The sequence below is a fragment of the Lynx canadensis genome, chromosome C1 (genome assembly GCF_007474595.2).
Source record: "Lynx canadensis isolate LIC74 chromosome C1, mLynCan4.pri.v2, whole genome shotgun sequence".
Lineage (NCBI taxonomy): Eukaryota > Metazoa > Chordata > Mammalia > Carnivora > Felidae > Lynx > Lynx canadensis.
The window spans coordinates 85,479,907-85,496,984 of NC_044310.1; the positions used below are offsets into that span (position 1 = coordinate 85,479,907).

General features: G+C 38.9%; 1 protein-coding gene across 12 annotated transcripts in view; it reads left to right on the plus strand.

Annotated features, from left to right (window-relative positions):
* Nucleotides 1–17,078, plus strand: part of CDC14A (cell division cycle 14A) — a 206,701-nt gene that overhangs the window by 180,739 nt on the left and 8,884 nt on the right. For 3 of the 12 annotated variants that reach the window (XR_003971058.1, XM_030326605.1, XM_030326601.1), the window contains exon 16: nucleotides 4,516–5,544. The exons of the other annotated variants lie outside the window; for them this stretch is intronic. Coding sequence is in view for 2 of the 3 variants with exons in the window: in XM_030326601.1 (XP_030182461.1) it covers nucleotides 4,516–4,545 (30 nt within the window). In the remaining variant the exon portion in view is untranslated. Of the gene's footprint in view, nucleotides 1–4,515; nucleotides 5,545–17,078 lie in introns of those variants that run through there. 12 annotated transcript variants of the gene reach the window in all.

Sequence of the window (17,078 nt, forward strand, 5' to 3'; positions counted from 1 at the left end):
TTTGATAGTCAACGTATAGTTGTATTTAGTAACCATCTTACAGTATTTATACCTGTCATTATTAGACATTTTTCTACCGTGATTAGGTAACTGGGCTGTTTAAAAAAGAAACACCTCCAGAATAGCTAAATTTTTAAAGTCACTACCTACATCTGCCAAAACAGATTAGTAGCAAATTTCCAGAACAGAACAAATTGTCTTGATCTCCTTACCTAACACTTTGTTTTATGTCAAATCTAACTGCTTTCAGGGAACAAGACTTCTTGATGGAAGCTTATATTTTGACATAAAAATTTTGGGGGCTGCAAGTGTAAAGTAATTTTATCCTTATTTTGCAGGCTGAATATTGCTGTATTATTACTTTTATGGGATTCACACTATAAAAACACCATATATTCATGATAAACTTGATCTGGTCTTAACTCACTATAACCCCGTTGAACTTACTGGCACAGAAACTTGAATATTCTGTTTGAGAAATTAAAATCTCTTGATTATACAAATAAGTGCTACCTTGTAAAATATTATTTATACTTCAAGCACTGCTTCCTCCATAACCGTATCCATTGTCATTCCTGCATTTATTTTTTTATTTCAGATGCATTAGGTATTAGTTCTTATGATAGTGATAAACATTGGCCAAGCAGAATTAAAACTTTAATCAGAATACTGAAGTGTGGGTGTTTTTATAAAGGAAATTTATTTTTAGAGTATTCCTGAAAATTACTTTGGATTAGGTCCTATAAGGATTTTTCATTTTTAAAATGTATATATCTCCTTTATGGTATAATAAATATTGCTTTCTTTTTTTTGTACTGTAATATTTCTTTGCTCAGGATCACACCATGCTTCAAGTTATTTTTTTTTTTTAAGTTTATTTATTTTGAGAAAGAAGTAGGGGAGGGAGAGAGAGAGGGGGAGAGAGAATCCCAAGTGGGCTTCAAGCTGAGACGTGGGGCTCCATGTCATGAACCATGAGGCTCAACCTACTGAGCCACCCAGGCACCCCTGCTTCAGGTTATTGTTTGTGTTCGGGTGATAGAGAATGTCCGACTGATTACGCAGTGATCACAGGACAAAGGCTAGAAGTATATTGAGGTGTTATACTATGGTGGCTAAGCATTTGGGCTTTGAGCCAGACTGCTTGAGTTAAAATATGAGCTCTTCCACTTCCTTGTTGTGTGACCTTGGGCAAAGTCCTTGACTGCTCTGTGCCTCAATCTCCTATCTGTAAAATGAGTTGTCTGGAGTATTTAATGAGTTCATACATATAAAATGTTTAGAACTGTGCCTGGTATATAGGAAGTACTCAACAAATATCTATCACAGAATAATTGACCTCTTCAGTAATATATCTAGTTTATTAAGAATTCCAGATAGTTGTACTTTATTTCCTGAATAATAAAGTCAACAGCAGTAATGATATTGGTTGTGGGATACAAAATACATTTGCATCTTTGCTATAAAAATTAGCAATGCTAATAATGGGTTATTGTGTTTTCTGGGATATTTATTAGTAACTTTAGGATACAGGTAACAGATGAGCCAGAGACCCTCAGTACAATGCCATCATGGAAGCATGTGAAATCAAAATGTTACTGTCATCCCACATAATTGCTTCCCCAGTGAAAAAGCCTAGAAATATTAGTTATGTTTTTTTTTCAAGTGAATATGTCTTGTAGACTTCACCAGTTCTCTTTCTTCCCTAACTCCACTTCCATTAAGATTTTTGTTTTAGATTGAAAATGAAAGGAAGTTAATTTGTTACAAAATGCTGATGTCAGACTAATTTATTAAGTCTCTTTACTGATTATTTCCTTTCACTTTCTTTATACCGTATAAACAAACTGTGGAAGAACTTTTGTATCTTATTTTTATCCCCCAGTGCCAAATGTATACTACTAATGTTTAATCATTATTTGTTGAATGAATTACCCAGCATGACAGAAGGTCCATTCTTCAGCCAACTCATGTCTTTATTTGTTTACAGAGGACTCAGAGCCAGTTGGGCAACATTAAGTGAGCACATGGTGGGGGGAGAGGGGGCGGGATGGCAGAGGAAGCAAGAGGGATTGTGCAAAACTGTATCTGTAGGTTAGATGAAACAGCAGCCAGAGTGATGACCGCTGCTGTGTGTAAGGAAAGCTTCTGCCAGAGGTGAATATGAATATATACTTCTATGAATGATAGAAATCCCTAAAGTGATTGTAGACTATTTCTGTTTTCCAGTTCAGTGGGCATCATGATTCCATAAAATAAGTAAAGATATGTACATACACATATTTACCCCCTCCATATTGATGCACGTATGAAATACTTTACCCTGAAAGAAAGTTAGTTTAACAAAGGTCACTTGCCTAGTATCTGTTCATTTGCTATATCTCTGTCTGTTGAGACTTGATGGAACTTTAGGGCTGTTTGCAGAAACAATTTTGTTCTAAATTTACAAACAATCTGAGGAGCTATAGAAGTACCATTAGTAGTAACATAAATAACTTTTCTAACTGGAACAAAAGCAAAATTTCAATATTACTACCAAAGCATTGGCCATTGTATAGCAAGCAGGCTTGCAGCTGGGGAGGACCACCTGGCCCTGCTCTCTTGGCCTACTTGCCAGACTTCAAAAGAAACTGCGAAAAACAGCTGGAAAAATAATAGTCCACTTAAAATTTTTTTTAATGTTTATTTACTTTTGAGAGAGAGAGAGAGAGAGAGATAGAGTGTGAATGAGTGGGGGAGGGGTAGAGAGAGAAGGAGACACAGAATTTGAAGCAGTCTCCAGGCTCTGAGCTGTCAGCACAGAGCCCAACGTGGGGGCTTGAACTTACAAGCCGTGAGATCATGACCTGAGCTGACGTCAGACGCTTAACCTACTGAGCCACCCAGGTGCCCCAATAATAGTCCACTTTTAAGTTCTAATTGTTAGGACTCTCTCCACCTGAGAGTCCTACAGGTTAATTGTATGTAGGCTTCAAGACATTGGAACAGTTTTACTGGACTTTTCTCAGTCTTACCTCTTAGGCTTTCTGTGAGTTCAGGCATATTTACATTATAGTGCCCTACTTCTTGATCATGTCCCCTGTTCTGAAGCCTTGGCATAAACTGCATCCTGTAGTGAGAAAGTCAACTTGCCAGCCTTTTCCATTCTTCCCAGCAGCTCTTAACATTTAACCTCTTCCTTGAAACTTGCAGGCTTGGGAGCCTCTGCCTTCCCCAAGCCTTCCCTTCCCTTGCCTGATCCTTTCTTGTGTACAGTGTTACTTCACGCTATGCATGTTATTGAACATTGACACCTTTGTCTCTTCATGTTGTTTGTATGACAGTGTGGACTTTCGCCCTTGAGGACAGGCTGGTGACTTTTTGACTCACAGTGTTGATAGATGCTTACTGAGTAAATGGCTGTCGATAGGGTATAAAATTCACTGGAATTTTGAAGCTGAGCAAAGATAGTTTGAATCTTTTGTAGATTATTTTTGCATAATTGACATTCTTTTTACCGATACCCCTACCATCCACAAAATGGGCCAGTCTCAGAACTGATAAGACCTATTAATAGCATGCTACAGATCAACTTGAAAAATAATTATTGGAGAAGTAGAAAAGGACATTTGGTGGCAAATCAAGTAAACTTTGTTGTTCTAAGGTATTTGAAGAATTGTGCAAAAGAATATGTTAGTGTTAAACTGATTTGTGTTCCTTCTTTCTAACTGCTGTTTGCTGCTCAAATATAAGTATTTGGCCATTTTTTCCTCTCTATCTTTCTCTTTTCCTGGATAATGTCTATTATCAATGCATTCTGGTTACATATCCCAACCATGTTCCTTTTATATGTGATTATCTAATATGACAGGGGAGGAATTTGTGTATCTTCTTTTCTGAAAGCTGCCCGCTATTTATCATGTTATAACTGCAAGATTCTTCTGCACAAGGGCTTTTGGGTCTTGAGCTTAGATTTCAAAAGTAGAAGTGCTTTGTGTCCCCCTCCATGGAAAGGATTTGCAAGCTATTTGTTAAATTCAAGCATTCTTAAGGAATTTATTTAGATGACTGCTAACTCTACTGCATTAGAAGCTTTAACATTTGATATGTATTGGATTAAAGTATATATAATCTTAAAGTATATTCTGATAAACTTCAATTTACTTACAAATATCACTTAATGTTTTTGAGTAAAACTCATTATTGCACAAAAGCTTAGAAGTGAGTTTAGTGCTACCTACCAATTTGCACATAATACTTCATTTTTATCTGCTATTAATAAATCGTAGGCCTTTTAAAATACAAAGTTTTCTTGCAGTCACTCCACATAATTGCATATCTTATTCTTAGCAGGTGCTTTGTTTTTGTTCCCCCCCCCCCCCAGCCTTTTCTATTTTTTTCTTAGTTTATTTCACTTATCTTCTATATAATAGACCCAAACTGCCTTGTGTTGAAGGAAATAGCTGCATGATGTGTACCACGAGTCTTGTATGTGATGGGCTTTAACCTCAGTTTATGTCTCTCCCCCCTGCACAGTCCCTTCAGTCTGAATATGTTCATTACTAAGGCCTTGCCACTCCGACGAAGGCTGTTCCACTCTTAGACACAGTGTCTTCATCTGGACGAGCAATGTAGAGAGAAAGCCACTGCTGTTCGAGGGATATTTCTGCCTTCTTACCTTAAATTAAGGAGAGCACTCACATAAGACCTTCAAGAGACTTGAAACCAGAAAACTCTGGTTAATGACTACTATAAATGCACTGAAACTATGTTTATGGAGATGTCAATGCTTTTTAAGACCGTTTTAATGTTGAATTTGGTATTTTGAAAGGTTATTTTTAATGTATTTCGGTAATACATTTGCTACTACCTTTACATGTACAGTGTTACATTATGTATGTATTGTGAACTTTAAAAGACTATTTTGATAAATTTATAAATCTATAAAATTATGTAAAAACTAGACTCTATTTTGACTTAGATTTTCTTGTCGTTTGCTACCAAAAATTTGTATTTTGAATTTATTTAGTATGGTTTTGTCTACGATGAATAAATAATTCCTCTTTATTAAGAAAAAGTAAGGGAGAAAGTTTTTAGAAAGTGATTTTTTTATGTCCCCTATGAATAGGGCAGATCAGTTCATTCTTTTGGGAAGTCAGTCTAATGTAATGAGTTTATGCAAGTTTATCTCTGGCAAGAGGATAATCGTTTGATATGGCTTGTTCAGACCGTTTCCTTTCCCTTTTGTTTTTGTTGCTCAGCTGTTTAGTTTCGCATCCTTGTGGGGCTTTAACATAATTTAACATCCAGTTGAAGATCAGAATTCACTGAACGTTTCTCCTGAAAACACAGTTTTTCTCTATGAAATGACTCAACATTCCAAATGCTTTTATTTCTTTCTTCCTCTCGAGAGAGTTCTTAACCCAGTTAGAATATTTTGCTTTTGGTACGAGGTTGTTGTCTGTAACCACACGTGGTCTGGCACCAGTTTTAAATCAATGAAGAGAAAAAACTGAATAAGATGCTGCTGTTTCTCTGTATTAAAGGAGATATGTTTGTAACAGATTACGAACACCTAACACACAAGCCAGAATGTGAGAAACCTAACGTGGAAATGAAGGGACCCCTGACAGGTGCTCACAGCCCTTTTATGTAAGTGTAATCTGGCATCAGGCCTCAGAAGCCCGTAGGTTTCATTTCCATGGGGTGTGGGGAGCCTTAGATTCTGATTATCTAACATGCTGCTTAAGAATGGACTGTTCAGACAGTTAAGTGGATCCACATGAAGTGCTTTCCTCTCAACCACTGAGTTATTTATAATATATTTATTAAGGATGGGGTACCTTGAGGCTATTACACATGCTTCGGCAAAACATCTTGTTCATGTTTTACATTTTAAAAAGGCATTTGAATGAATGTTTGGCTCAGGTTCATTACTTAAGCTTCAGTAACTGCAGTACCAAATAATTGCACTAAGCTGATGAAAAAAATGAATTGTATGTTTTAGGAGTCAAAAATTAAAATAAGTGAAATTAAATTGTATACCTTTTCTAAAACTGAAAGAGTAAAATATTTTATTATGAGTTATTGTAAAAAAAAAGAGTGGTTAGTGGTACAGGAAGATGGTAGTATTTAAAAAAAAATCAGTGAAAAGTAATTCAGATGACGTTTGAAAAGTGGGGAAAAGGGAACCATATGGACAGTTTTAGTTCTGTGAACACTAATTTGTGTGCAGCTATTGAAATGATTGTAAAATTGACTACTATAAATTCTCCATAATTATGTTGTATATTAGTCCTATGTATCAACATGTGTATGTCTTAGAATTATTTGTACACATGTCCATACATAGACAAATCAAGAAGTGTATGTATATAATATAGAAAGTATATAGCAAAGTAATTCTACTCCAAAAATAAAAAAATTGTTGACATGTATTTTGTTATGAATAGTTTACCTTCCAAAAGATAATTTGTTCTATTTTAAAGTGTAGAAAAATGCACTGCTAATAAATAATAAAAGTTTTATGCAATTTATGTTTCCTCTGACTTTTATAATTTGGATTTTGAGTTATCAGTGTACTGAAGTCTCTTTATAATTTTCTATTTGATCCATTCTGGTTGGTGCCTTTCAAGTTTCTCAAGATCTCCATTCTGGATTTTCAGTTTATCTTGTATTGACTTTCCAGGTTGTGGCCATTTTTTGAAGTATATGACAGTGAGCACAAAGAAACCTTATACGTTGCCTTTCACAAAAGTCAGATAATGTCAGGCTCTTGCTGTTTTTCTCTCTATATAATTTTCCTTTCTGTTAATAAAACACTGATTGTGATCAGAGTTTTGGGTCCTGCTTGGTCATTTACGACTATTGTATGATACACTGGTGATTGGTGCCTTTTGAGTAAGAATGGCCATTTTTCTTAAGGAGAAAGTATAGAAATAAATCAGATGGAAGAAACCTCACCTCTTGGAAGAGGCAGCTTGAGAGAAAGAAGCTACACTACTTATTAAAGATACTTTATGTATTAAAACTGGATCTCCTCGGGTTGTGAAATTTCTAAGATTTTGCCCTTCTCTTTTGTCTTTACATTTTTTTTTTTTTCAGAACACAGGGAAAAAGGTGTGGGTGGGAAGGTAGTTTCACTTCTTGAGTTGAGAATCTGCCAATTAGAAGTTCTCACAACACTGCAGGAGACAGGTGGGGTACTGAAGTTGTCATGGGACCACATCTTAGGGAAGGAGAGTTCTTCGGAATTCATGAAGGGCAGAAAATATTTTTCTGCAGATTTAGTTCTTATGAAGAACATAGTCAAACTATTTAGTCAGTCAGTTAACCAGTTCCAACAAATTCCTCACCTAGCTGTCATTGAGTTTACATGGTTTTGTTGTCCCTAGATGATTTATAAACCTCCAAACACAACTGGAGAGGCTACCCCATATCTATTCAGCTGGGGTGCAATGAACAGGTGGAACATGAGTTTACCAACGATAAGCCACAGAAATGTATTTTCAAAATGGTTCACACTTGTATGCTTTCCTTTGTGACATTTGTTAAACTACCAATGTGTTAAAGGTTTCCACTTACACCAGTTGTTGGTATATAAGCTGGACAGTATTCTGTGGTGTTTCATGTTCTGGAAGAAGTCTGGGCTCTTTCCTGAAGTGACCTCGTAAGGCAGAGTTAATGGTGCTTGCAAAAACCCTGCAGTCCTCTCTATAACGCCCAGCAAGGCAAGAATTTGGTCTCAGCCTGTCTCCTTTGAAGATTAATTAGGGAATTTGCAATTACAGCAAGATATACTTTATAGCAGAAGATAAAACTTCTTTATTTACACATAGCTTTTATAGTAGTGGCATTCATAGCTTAGAAAGGAACGTAGAAAATAATTGTATGAAGTTATTTTGAGCTGGATTGAAATGTTAATATATTCCCACCCTGTTCCTTTTCTATGGATTGAATTATGATAATCATATCAAGAAGGAGAAAAATAGCTTTTCTAGAGAATTTTAAACCTTTTTGGTGAGTGCAAGTAGAAACTTACATCAAAAGACTACTTTTTTTTTAATTTTATTTTTTTTAATTTACATCCAAGTTAGTTAGCATATAGTGCAACAATGATTTCAGTAGATTCTTTAATGCCCCTTACCCATTTAGCCCATCCCCCCTCCCACACCCCCTCTAGTAACCCTCTGTTTGTTCTCCATATTTAACAGTCTCTTCTGTTTTGTCCCCCTCCCTGTTTTTATATTATTTTTGTTTCCCTTCCTTTATGTTCATCTGTTTTGTCTCTTAAAGTCCTCATGAGTGAAGTCCTATGATTTTTGTCTTCAAAAGACTACTTTCATTTTTTAAAAAAAATTTTTTTAACGTTTATTTATTTTTGAGACAGGGAGAGACAGCATGAACGGGGGAGAGTCAGAGAGAGAGGGAGACACAGAATCAGAAACAGGCTCCAGGCTCTGAGCTGTCAGCACAGAGCCTGATGCGGGGCTCGAACTCACGGATCGCAAGATCATGACCTGAGCTGAAGTCGGATGCTTAACCGACTGAGCCACCCAGGCGCCCCCGAAAGACTACTTTTAATGCAACATACAGTTACTTGGAAACTGGTTTCAAATGGACAAACATAAACTAAGTGACCTTTTCACTCACCATACCTTTCTTTAACCTGCATACCACCCAAATAGCGAAGATTCACAACACCACTGGCTATTTCTCTTTTGGTTCTAATCAAGTTGACCAAAGTGGTTCTGAGAGGTTGGACTCCTAAGTGAAAAAGGGGTCAAGGTAGAAACTGTAGAAATCATTCCAGCTGCAAATGTTTATACATTTACATGAAACTTCAGATTTGGGGGTAATGATCTGTCAGATGTATTTTGTTTACTACTATCATGGCTCTCTTCCAAAGGGATTTAAACTGGCTTCAAAGAATGGACCAGGTGTACCACAGAGGAGCAAAAAAGGGGCTTTGGACACCAAGTTTTGAGATAACGGATGCTGGAGCCGGAAGCTGAGACAAATAGTCCTCTCAGATGTCATAGGGCATTGGTCCCCTCTTCCCAGGTTGGGCAAGTTTACGCTAAATGCTCACCTTCATTCATGTCCAGGACACCTTATTGGTATTTATTTTACTCAAAAATTTAAGAATACTACAATACGTGCTTATTAACAATAAGACCAAGCTGTGTAGTAGATCTCTAGAACTTACTTTGTACCCTTTTACTAATTTGCTAAGAGGGTAAATCTTACTGTTAAGTGGTTTTACTACAAAATTATGATAATGACAATTATTATAAGAGGATGGCAGGAAACTTTTGAAGGTGATGGGCAAGACTGGTAGTGGTTTCTTGGATGTGTACTTACCTCCAACCCCATCAAGTTGTATACATTAAATATGCACAGCTTTTTGGATGTCAGTCATGCCTCAATAAAGTGGTTTAAAAATGTTTTTAAAGAAGAGATAATCTCCAAGTGAGATTGTCAATCTTGACATCCAGATCTCCAAAAATGATTGTCAGGGACATAAAATAGAAAGTTCAAAAGACAAATTGAAATCAGGGATCAGAATAGTATAATGATAGTCTACGTAAGTATCTATCTATCATCTATCTGGTGTACATCTGGCCTTACTGAGAGCTGATAGAGATGAAGCTGTGACGTATAACATATGCCTTTTTTGCACTGAGAAGCAAAACCTGGGAGATATGGGGGTCCTAGAGGCCTGAGATTAGAGGAACCAATCCATTCTTGTCTTTAAAAAAAAAAAGTAAGACTCTGGAGGAAATGGAACTATTTTAAAAAATCTAGGTTTCTTGCAGGCAGAGAGACTTAATGCCGCACTGCACATTCTGAGAGAGATGCCATACCCCATGAGGCAAGTTCAGGCGGTTTCTCAACTCTAGAAAGATGTAATCAATTAGCTTCTCACGTAGCTTCGGTTGTAAATAACGTGGCATCCACTGATTGTAACCAGTGGGTTTAGTTGACTAGGCCTTAGTTTTTCCTGATTTGAGGAAGTATATAATATTCATTTCTTCTCTCCCTTGGCCATTTTTCACACCAATTTCCTTCACAAGTACAGCAGCCTGTCCAAGATTTTCCTGCTGCTTCAGGCCAAGTCAATACCCTGCTTTATCACCTAGATCACATGCCTTCAATGGCCGCAGAGTAATGGCCGGGGACCACATTGAATGACTGCACTTCAGAAACCATAAAACAGAGCAGAGACACCAGCTCAGAGTGTCTCATGTCCCACTGGCACGGAACACCAGCCTCGGAGTTCTCCTTCTCAGACACTGCAGAAGAGGCTGAGTGAGGGGCACTGGCCCCAAGATGGCTGTCCCATTGCGACAAGAAGTGAGAGACCCTGACACTCGACCAAGCTGATGAACTGAGACTTTACAATAGTTTGATCCATTTTAAACTTAAGTCTATTGGGAAAATTATCCTTAATTAAGGATTCCTTTTTCAGTGACAGGGGTTTGGGATTGCTAATTTCCAGGGTAAACCAAAAGAGGAAAATTTCATCCATCCTGTCTGGAGGAGAGCTAAATGCCAATTACTGAGTCAGGAACTAATTATCAGCCATTCTGGAGCTAGGAGAAGCCCTGTTTGTCGGTGTCCCCAAGATCACCCCTGGGTTCCATGATTTGTTAGAAGGATTCACATGACTCAGCATGTGGGTGCACTCACAGCTAAGATTTATTACAGTGAAAGGAAACCGCAAAATCAGCCGAGGGAAGTGGTGCATGGAGTGAGGCCTGGAGGACACCAGGTGCAAAAGCTTCCAAGCATCCTCTCCCAGTGGAGTCACACACGATGTGCTTAATTCTCCAGCAACCAGTGGTGACAACACAAGTGAAGTGTTGTCTACCAGGGAAGCTCATTAGAGACTCTGCACCAAGGTTTTTATTGGGGGCTGGTCAGGTAAGCATCCTCTGATTAGCATGAGTCAAAATTCCAGACTTCCCGAAGGAAAGCAGGTGTTCTGCATAAACCTTATCGTTTGCACGGTCTGGGCACCTCGAACCACCGTGATAACGAGGGAAAGTCTGATGTCAGTGCAGGGAGCTGTTTACCAGTCGAGTTCCCAGGTGGAAGCTAAGGCCAACCTTGAAAGCAGGCCTTGCTAATAAGGACATGAGTCTTAAACCTGCTATGTAAATGTAGTTTTGTACACTGTGTATCTTAGCTGACTAATTTGGTAGTAACCAAAGCCCACTTAAATAAATGTGCAGTTTTACATTATGAAGTTGACCCACAGTCTCTGTTTCTGAAGGCTTCTTCATGAAGGGCAGGAGCTGTGATCTGTAGAGAGGAATACTATCCTTTGAGGTCTCCAGTGCTCCAGATGGGCCAGAGTTCTCGTTTCTGTGTGTTGTTTTTAAATGGATAAATTCAGAAGTGGATTCCTTTCAGGGGAAACTGGAGTACGAAAAACTCCCTGAATCATCTTTGCTCTCAGAGATGAACTAGTCTCAAAACTTTGCTCTTACTATTTACCTGTTACTTAATAAGTGAAAGAAATAAAAATAGGTTATTACAGCTTTAACAATATCACAATTTCAAAAATATTGAAGTAAAAAAGTAACTGAAAAAAATTAAAGCAAAAAATAGTAACTGCAGTGAAAATAAAGACACCACTGAAGCTTTAATAAAAAAGATACACTTAAAATAGTAACATAGAAATGAAAATGATAAAATGTTTATATAAACTGATGAACTGCTTAAAATGAGATAAGAGGCAAATCTAAAGAATGAAACAGTGAGAGGGGTACCAGGGTGGCTCAGTCAGTTGAGTGTCTGACTATTTCAGCTCAGGTCATGATCTCGTGGTTCATGGGATTGAGCCCCACATCGAGCTCTGTGCTGGCAGCACGGAGCCTGCTTGGGATTCTCTCTCTCTCTGCCCTTTCCTTCTTGTGCTCTCTTTCTCTAAGTAAATAAATAACAAACTTTAAGAAGAATGAGACAGTGAGATAATAGCATTTAGGAATTGAAAAAAAATTTTTTTTAATTTTGTTTTTGAGAGAGACAGACAGGGACAGAGCGTGAGTTGGGGAGGAGCAGAGAGAGAGGGGAACACAGAATCCAAAGCAGGCTCCAGGCTCTAAGCTGTCAGCACAGAGCCCGACGCGGGGCTTGAACTCACGAACCACAAGATCATGACCTGAGCAAAGTCAGCCACTTAACCGACTGAGCCACCCAGACACCCCAGGAATTGAAAATTTTAAAGGATGGACTAGAATAATCTAAAACTAAGAATAAATCAAACAAGTCCTTTTTAAAAATAAGAAAAAAAATAAAGAAGTTTAAAATACCTTCAACAAAGCAATAGGGCTGCTTGCACAGAGAAAGTCACGGATGCCCAAGGCTTCCCATTTAGCCTGATCCCAAGGTTGAGCTACCTTGGACAGGCTTTATATGAGTCAAAATTCCCAGGAATATTCTAAGGAAAAGACCTATGAGCCAGACATTTTGTCCGTTCAAATGATCCCAATTACATCTCCAGCCTGGCATCTGCAGACCAGCAAAAGCAGTGAAGCCTTGTGGGGATGTTAAGAATATAGTAAATCCATAAGTTATCTTGCTAGATAGCACTGAGAGGTTTGAGGTGGAGGAACCAGACGTGGAGAAGTGAAGTGACTTGTCCAAGTTCATCCAGCTAGCAGGTGGTCCAGCCCAGATTTAAAACACGGTGTTAATGGCAAAGCCAAGCTCCTGACATTTTTGCTGTGTTACCTAGAGCCAGTCTGTCAAATACGACCTGATTGCTAGGAAAGGGCACATCAAAGTAAAATAACCAGAAACCTCTCAAGCAAGATGGGTCTCAGCATGTTAAAGCTTCAGGTGGTTCACATATTGTTAGGCCCAGAAAAAGTTTGGTTAAAACGTGCTATTGCTTTGAAAATAGGCCATGTTTCGAGGCAGGGAGCCTTAGAGACATCTATGAAATAATCTCTTGCTGATTCTCAGTCAGCATGAAGAATCCAAAAAGATCAAGAATTCATACATGAGGCCTTATGTAAGAAAATGAAATTCTTAAAATTGTAAAAAAAAACTCGTTTTAATGTAGTGTTGAAAGGATTAGTTGGCCAAAGGCAGAAAGTTCAGATTTGAGGTTCCCACAGCAACCTGCCTGTGGACCTTTTTGACACGCTCTAGAAAAAGCTTCTCTTTCTGTGCTCACACAATGGGCAGCATCTAATAAATGGGTTGAGGCTGTGAAGGGATTCTTTAGATAAATTTTAACATTGTCCTAATAATAAATTCTGGGAAATTCTTTTCCGAGTTGTGTCGTTCTTTTGGTTTTAATGGGCTTAAACACTATGCACCAATACACCTGACGATATTATAACTGGAATCCTATACTTAATACCACTTTATTGGAAGTATGTATTGTGGGTTTTACTCAATATGTTACTTTTATTTTAAGAAGTAATATGACTCACAAAAAAACCCAGAAATTAATAAGAGTAAAATATTTAAATCCTTTATTCTCACAAATTGGCTAACGTGAATTTTGATAACAGATCATACGTCCAGATTTTTTTTTTCTTTCAAAAGCATGTTCTATATAGGGCGCCTGGGTGGCTCAGTTGGTTAAGTGTCTAACTTTGGCTCAGGTCATGATCTCAAGGTTCGTGGGCTGGAGTCACACATTGGGCTCTGTGCTGACATCTCAGAGCCTGGAGCCTGCTTCAGATTCTATGTCTCCCTCTCTCTCTGCCCCTCCCCCACTCGTGCTTTGTCTGTCTCTCTTAAAAATAAACATTAAAAAAAAAATCATGTTCTATACTCAAATAATGACTCTATCTGAATACCTGGAATGTTATGTGTTTTCTTGTTCCTGCACAAAAATGATAGCTGGACAAAAACAGGCCCTGGCTCCTCTTGTGAATTACATTTTAAGGTTTCTTCTCATATATTTCACTTGCCATATATTGTCAATCCTTTCAGTGGTCCACTTATTTTCCACCTTCTTCAGGATGCCTTGTCATCTGTTGTGTTTGGTGAAGTGTAATTCCGCCTGCCCCCTCCCCCCCCCATCACAAAGCTGTGGCATCTTTAATGTCTGCTTTTTGTTGCTGTATCCCAGGTACCTGACTCATCATAGGTATAGATTAGACCCTTTTATTTCACTTGACTTTTACTTTTTTTCATATCTTCTCCCAGTGCTTCAGAAATAAGTGCTACATCAATTTCATTTTCTTGGGTAGACCCTTGGCCATTAGATGTAGAAATCTGAGTGAAATCTGGTTTGAGACAGCTTCCTGCTAGGAGCAGACCTTTGAAGAGGCTTTATCAGAAAGGATTTGGGAACACTTAATGGGCTCTCCCTCTGGTGTCTTTGATGGTCTAGAAAGAACTGAGACAGTGAGAAAGGAATCAAAGAAAGTAACTCACACTGACCCACAGAGATTGGAAAGTTGGCTGTGGGTTGCTATTTTATTCATTCATTCATTTGACCAAATTTATTGAGTGGTTACTGAGGAGCTACAGCTGTAAAGTGAAAACTTCTGTGCTCAAGTTGGTAGTCTTTTGAGGAATACAGACACCTAAACAATGGCCATCCATTTTGAAGACACCCTTTTCCTGGGAAATGCTGATGTTCTTGAGGAGAGAGTGTGGAAAAAATCTGAAGAGAAGGTGCGGTCAGAGGAGCCTTTCCAGAGGAGGACCATGTGTTGAGATGGTTTTGAAGGCAGCAGGAGATGTAGGAGTAAATATTGGTATCTATTTTTTTCTGATTTTTAAAATGTTTTTACTTTATTTTTGAGAGAGAGAGAGTGAGAGAGCACCAGAGTTGTGAGCAGGGAAGGGGCAGAGAGAGAGAGAGGGAGAGACACAGAATCCAAGAGAAACCAAGCTCCAGGCTCTGAGCTGTCAGCACAGAGCCTGACACGGGGCTCGAACCCATGAACTGTGAGATCATGGCCTGAGCCAAAGTCGGATGCTTAACCAACTGAGCCACCCAGGTGCCCCAAGGTATTTTTTTCTAATTAAGAACCTGAAGGTGTTCACCTGGTAAAGAACTAGAAGGAACAGCCATCTCCAGACCAGTGGAGCCGTCTGGTGCTCTGGTTCCCACCAGCCCTCCACACCAGCATGGTCTGTACCTTCTAAACTTTTAAGATGATACCAAGAGGAGAAGAGATGGTTTGTAGGACAAAATGAACTACCTGCTGAATCCTTACTGCTTTTCCACAAACTGACAAAACTAAGAGATGAAAATCTTTTTAACTTTATTGGAATATAACTTTCCAGGCTGTCCATTTCCTCAGCTGGCCATGTTTAAAGGATTTGTATACATAAATTGAACACTAAAACAGTTGTAACGTGAGCTTCCTATGGAACTATGATTCTTAATTCTGACTGCATTAGAATCACCCGGGCAGTATTTTAAAAATAGTGGCACCAAGGCTCTACCTCAGACCAAGTGAACTAGAAGGTGGGGCATAAGCCTGAAATTGTTTTTTAAGCTCTTCCTCCCTCCCTCCCTCCCTCCCTCCCTTTCCCCTCTTCCTTCCTTCCTTCCTTCCTTCCTTCCTTCCTTCCTTCCTTCCTTCTTAAAAACTTCCCCAGCAATTCCTGGTACACACCAGAGTTAAGAAATTGGGAGAAGAAGGCCAAGTTTTCCAACCATTTAACACTGTCTTTTTAAAATAAGATTTTAATTTTTCAGGGTGGCTTTCACAATTGACATTTAGGTTGAGATATAATAGACTAAAGAGTACCCTCTTATGTATCAGTCAACAAATATCTTTCTCAAGGGAATGTGCTAGGAACTGTGGGGGAATAAAAAGAAGTGGGACAAAGATGAGAAGGCGTCATCTCCATGCCTTCATCATGCCTGCAAGGAGTTCACAATCCAGTTGGGGAAATAATATTGTGAGAGAAACCCAACTTTAGTTGAGGACACAGGGGCCTGTAGAGCCCAAGGACTGGGAAGTGGGTGGGCTTCAGGTACAGGTAGAACCAGGAGCTTGAAACCAGCAGAAATACCTTTTCTCTTTCTCTGTACGGCAGATAGCAGGGCTACTGACAACTGTCACATGCTGCAACTTAAGCTTTAGTCACCTGGAGAGACATTGGCTGACTTTAAGTTTCAAGTTCATACCCAGGGGAAGGGATTCACATTCACCTCTAGACTTATGAACCATATTTATTAGGTTGAGGGAGTTGGGCTCACGGAAGAAAAGAGCACCTCCCTTTGAAATCAGGTAAAGGATGGTAGTTTTCTGGACAGTAGGTGTCCTAGTCCCCTCAAAAGTGTGGAATAAGGGGTTTTCTGAGCAGACAAAACAAATGTCCACTACACTTGCATAGCAAGACAAAGATGTTATAGGACAGCCCTGGAGAACAATGTTGTTCAGAAATAATGATCAAGAGATGGTACAGAGTATTGCTGTACCCCACTCGAAGAAAGCTGGATCTTTGGAGCAGCCTCTTTGCAGACAGGATCTGCGTATACATTTATGTTTCCCACCAAATGTGTGGTATGTGGGGTAGGGGGTGGTCGGACAAAATGAGGCAGTGCTTGTAAGATGCTTAGCACAGAGAGTCACCGCCTACCCCACACCCCAACCAGAGGCAAGCATGGAGAGTTTGGTTTTATCTATGGTATTTGAAGGGCATCTAAGTGGATTATATCTAATATGCAGTCTGAAATGTGCTGATGTCCTTAACTCTTGTTTTTTAATATTTATTTTTGAGAGAGTGAGGACGAGCTGCAGAGGGGCAGAGAGAGAGAGGGACACAGAGGATCTGAAACAAGCTCTGCATTGTCAATGCAGAGCCCGATGCGGGGCCCGAACTCACTAACTGTGGGTTCATGACCTGAGCTGAAGTTGGAGGCTTAATCGACTGAGCCACCCAGGCTCCCCATGATGTCCTTAACTCTTAAATTCCATGACAGAGAGGCTTCGAACACATATTTGACAGTTGTTTTCACAGAGGCTCTGAAGGCTGTGTCCAGCATTTGGGAAATTTTTCAAGGATTATAGAATAATGAAATATGCTGAGAAAAGGGCTGCTGGAAACTGACAGTGTCTATTTGCTTTCTGAGCTGGGAGTAGGCTCCTTATTTCTGAGATGAA